At 62.0% G+C, this 4,290-nt stretch overlaps 1 protein-coding gene across 1 annotated transcript in view; it reads right to left on the bottom strand.

The window, feature by feature from the left end:
- Window positions 1-4,290, bottom strand: part of SSBP4 (single stranded DNA binding protein 4) — a 10,429-nt gene that overhangs the window by 1,355 nt on the left and 4,784 nt on the right. The window contains exons 5-15 of the mRNA XM_014545807.1: window positions 2,472-2,561; window positions 1,926-1,991; window positions 1,652-1,711; window positions 1,500-1,560; window positions 1,279-1,346; window positions 1,137-1,204; window positions 830-875; window positions 710-745; window positions 571-625; window positions 417-487; window positions 263-341 (exon numbers count right to left, since the gene is read on the bottom strand). Coding sequence (XP_014401293.1) covers window positions 263-341; window positions 417-487; window positions 571-625; window positions 710-745; window positions 830-875; window positions 1,137-1,204; window positions 1,279-1,346; window positions 1,500-1,560; window positions 1,652-1,711; window positions 1,926-1,991; window positions 2,472-2,561 — 700 coding nt within the window. The remainder of the gene's footprint in view (window positions 1-262; window positions 342-416; window positions 488-570; window positions 626-709; window positions 746-829; window positions 876-1,136; window positions 1,205-1,278; window positions 1,347-1,499; window positions 1,561-1,651; window positions 1,712-1,925; window positions 1,992-2,471; window positions 2,562-4,290) is intronic.

Here is a 4,290-nt window from a genome sequence, read left to right on the forward strand (position 1 = left end):
ACCCAATCCCTCAGCTCAGCCCACTGGGGGTCTGGAAGGAGGGCCTGAAGGGGTGTCAGTGCTGGTAGCCAGGTGTCCCCACGGTTTAGTTACTGGACCCTCACCCAGCGCAGCCCAAGCACTGAGTCGCCCAGGAAAGCTCAGGGCGCCACCTGATGCCCCTACAAGGAACACAGGTGGAGGAATGGGGAGGGGGCCCTCAGTGAGAGCATGAGGCTTGCAAGGCAGCCTGTGGGGGGTGGTTCCCAGGCCGCTTACTCACCCAGAGATCCGTTCACGTGGTGAGGTTCCAGCGTGCTCATGGCTGCCATAGGGCCCTCCGGGCCTGGGCCCAGTGGGAACTGTGGCAGAGGGGTGGTGTGGGACTCTGGCCAGCTGCCACCAGAGCAGCCTCTACCCCACAACTCCGCACTTACGTTAGCCCTGCCAGCGCCTGGCCCCATGGGGTTCATGATGGTGTACATGTTCTCGCTGGAGTTGGTGGAGTCTGGGGAAGACGAGGCATGAAGGCCTGGATGTGAGAGGCCTCCCCCAAGCACACCCGTCCCCTCGCCACCCAGGCCCTAGTACCTCCAGGGCTGGGCATGATGGGTGTGCCAGGGGGCCCACCACCTCCTGGAGGTCCCTGCATGTAGAGGCAGACAGAACATTAGGAAGGCCCTACTGCCGCCCTCTGAGTGATCCAGTGTTGGCCCAGGACCCCACTCACCGTGTAGCTGCCAGGGGAGGAGGCAGAATAGGGGATCTAGGGAGAGAGGCAGCTGTGAGCAGTCCGCCCACTGTCCCCCCACACCCCTCACCCTACCCACTGCCCCACTCCCCGACTCACCGAGTTGCCACTGGGGCTGGCCCATGGGCCACGCACTCCGGGGCCCCTATTAGAGATGATAGATGGAACCTAGAGCTGGACAAGCAGGACTCCTCCCCCGCCCCACACCTTGGGTCCCCGAAACAGCAGATGTTGACTGAGTGCTAACCACTTGAAAATCCCAACCCATCACTCACTGGCCTTCGGGCCTTAGTTTTCCCACCCAACAGTGGAATAAATAATATCCCAGGCTGTTGTGCTGATCCAGCCCAAGAAGCTGGGTGGTGGCCCCCATGGGCAGACTCCAGGGGTCCCTTTAGGGCCTTACATGTTCATTGTGGGCAGGCCTGGGCCAGCGAGGGAGTTGGGTGGGGGCCGCATGCCACTTCCATAGCTCTGTGAGGGGAAAGGGCCCTGAGTACAGGCCAAGAGGGGAGAGCCCCTGAAGCCCCCCTGGGCCCACCCCTTACCTGGGGCCCAACGCTGGCCATGCCCCGTGGAGGAGTCACCCTCTGCATCGGGCCCATGCTCGGATGCCCTGGGGTGGGAGCAAAGGGAGGTGGCTCAGGTTGGGACCACTCCGCAGTGTGGACACACACCTGGGGGAGGGGAGTGTACAGTGAGGCAGCAGGGATGGAGCGTGAAAGCTGGGGTCCTGATGGTGAACACCAGCTGGTGCTTCTCTACTCACCCTGAACACGCGGGGAGGGGTCCATGGCACCCGGGAGGGAGCCAGGTAGGCCCACAGGAGGCTGCAAAAGGGGCACGGCAGCAATGAGTGTGGGTGCCCTTCCTCCACCTGGCTCCTGCCACTCCCCTCCTCCAGTCTGCCTTCCCTCTCACCTGACTCGGCATCCGCAGGGTGGGCCGGGGGCCCCCTGAGAACCTCGGTGACATGAAGGGCTGGAAGAAGTGGGCCAGGGGTCAGCACCTCCCCCTACCCACTCACCCCTGCCCCCCCAAAGCTACCTGGTTCCTGCTGTGCCCAGGTCCAGAGCCTGACTTACCCCATCTCCAGGCCTAGCCAACAAACCCTAGTGGCTAGCTCCCGGTGTGTGTGAGCACAGAGGAGCGGGATGTGCATGGGCAGAGGGACAGGGGTGTCACAAGTCCTTACCTGAATGTGAGGCCCCATCATGGGGGTGTTGGGGTTGTGGGGGGGCAGCTGGGAGCCCAGGGGGCCCTAGGAGGACAGAACCAGGTGGGTTGGGAAGAGCTAAGTCACCCGAAGCTCTACTGTTTCCTGAGGCCCTGTTAAGTCTGGGCAAGGGAGGGGAAGTGGAGAAGCCATGGAGGTAGGAGGGTGGGCCATTCACCTATCTGCAGGCTGGGGATGTCCCCTCCAGGAGGGGTCACGGGAGGGACCTGTGGCTCAGAGAGCCACGCTCTGTGGGCCCAGGCACCCTGGCATGTACACACACAGTCTAGTGTGCAGAGATCCCGTCCTTCCTGCCCTGGGGCTCAAACCCTGCAGCCCCTCCTTCGCTAGCCCCACCAAGGCCCGTACGTGCATCCCCGCTGCAACCTTCCCAACCAGCTCCAGCCTGCCTGCCTCAGGGTTTCTCCCGAAGTGGGACCCACACCCATCAGCACCTGTGCCTGTCATTCTCTGACACATGTGCACCCAGAGTCAGGGGGACAAGGGCCCCAGCCCTGGCTGTACCTGGAAGAAGCCAGGTGCCATGGGGCCAGCTGCCATTGCATCGCTGGGGGCTATGCTCCCCATCACAGGGCTGGGGGCAGCGGCAGCGCTCTGCAGGGCGGGGGAGACATGAGGTGTAGTCAGGCCAGTTCTGCCCCAGCGTTCCCTCAGCAAGTAGCCAATCCCACAGAACAGGGCACCCAGGCCATCTGAACCTCTGTCCACGCAGGGGAGGATGGCTGGGGTCCTAGGAGACAGAACAGCTGCCCCTGTTCCCATCCCAGTTTAACACCCTAACAAGTCCACAGACTCTGACTTGCTGGGTGGCCTCGAAGAGGCTCTGCCTCCTTGCTGCACCTGAAAACCTGGAGGTGGTCAGGGCCGAGCCCGGCTGAGCCCATACAGCTCATGAAGGAGGACAGGGATCCAGAGATTCCCAACCCCGAGTCCCAAGCTGAGGAATGTGGAGGTCGGAAAACGTCAACCATCCAGGACTGGCGTGCACTCAGTGATCCAGGCTGATGCTTTCCATCTGAATCCAACTCCACTTGGTAGGAGCACCATCCCCTACCTACCCCAGGCCCTTCCCAACACACTTGGTGTCCTCCTGGCTGGCGAGGCAGCTTAGCTGGACCCCCAGCTCCACCCAACACACGCCAAATAAACAGACAAAAAGTCAGTCAACAGCTTGAAGATGAAACTCCCTCCCCAGGGTTTCTCCTCAGAGCAGCTGTGCAGACCACGCCCCCTGCCCCCCCAGAAGAACTGGACTCTCTGGGTACAGTTTCCAGGCCCCCAACCTCTCTTCAGATGGAGGAGGGGAGAAGGCCAGGTGCTAGAGGGGCATTATCTTGTGGGCCAAGGGCAGAAATGCAGGGGGCAGGCTGACAAGTCACTTCCTCTGGTCAGGCTTGTCAGCTTTTGGGGCCCACAGAGCGGGGGGTGGGGGGAATGGAAGGCTAGTCTATAGGGCGGAGGGGACACATCAAAGGATAGGGAAGGGCACTGAGTAGTGAGCACTTTTCTGGGGGCCCCTCCTCTCCTGTCTGCATCATCCATCCTCCCCCCAAACCCCAGGAGGAAGGGGAGAGTCTGTCTTCATCACTGCTGTTCCTGAGGCTGCACAAGCCAACACCAGGGGTTCTCAGGAATTTGTGGAACGGCAGCCATTCGGGCTCAGAATTCAGCACTAACCCTGCCGTACAGGAGTGGGGCAAGGGGCTCCTGAAGACACGCCCCTCCCTAAACGAAACTGCAGCCTGGCACCCTCCCTGCTCCTTCTCAAAGGTCAGCCTCCAAAGGACTCCTGCCCAGGCCCCAGGCTGGGGGACTGGGAGGGCCTCCCCAGACCTACAGTGGCGAAGGGCGTTCCCAGGCCCAGCACAGTCACTCATCTGAAAGCCCAAGCAACCCTGAGGGTAGGGGTGGGGGAGACAAAGCTCTCAGCTCCTGGGGCCCCCTGCCGCCACCCCACTACTGCACAAGTACACAGCCCAACAGCCGGGAGCAGCTACTCTGGCAGGCACCGCTTTGGGGGCTGTAGGGGGACACATTCTGTGCTCTGGGTCTGTCCACCCACACTGCCTACCCAATAGGCACAGCAGGCGCCTGGTCAGGGAGGAGAGGGCGGTGGCGGGGAAGGCTGCAAGCAGAACTCAGGACCACGAGGGGGAAGGTATGGTGTACCCCGCGCCCCTGTGGCTCCCCAACTCTAGGCCCTGAAGGGTTAATACATAGCCTCCCCTGGGTCCCCTGCATCAATCATTCACCCAAAAGCACCCAGCCAGCATTGCCACCACGACTAGCTCAGTGTGCTGGCGTTTCTTGGAGATGCTCAAAT

This window comes from Myotis brandtii, unplaced genomic scaffold (genome assembly GCF_000412655.1).
Source record: "Myotis brandtii unplaced genomic scaffold, ASM41265v1 scaffold421, whole genome shotgun sequence".
In the NCBI taxonomy this organism is placed as follows: domain Eukaryota; kingdom Metazoa; phylum Chordata; class Mammalia; order Chiroptera; family Vespertilionidae; genus Myotis; species Myotis brandtii.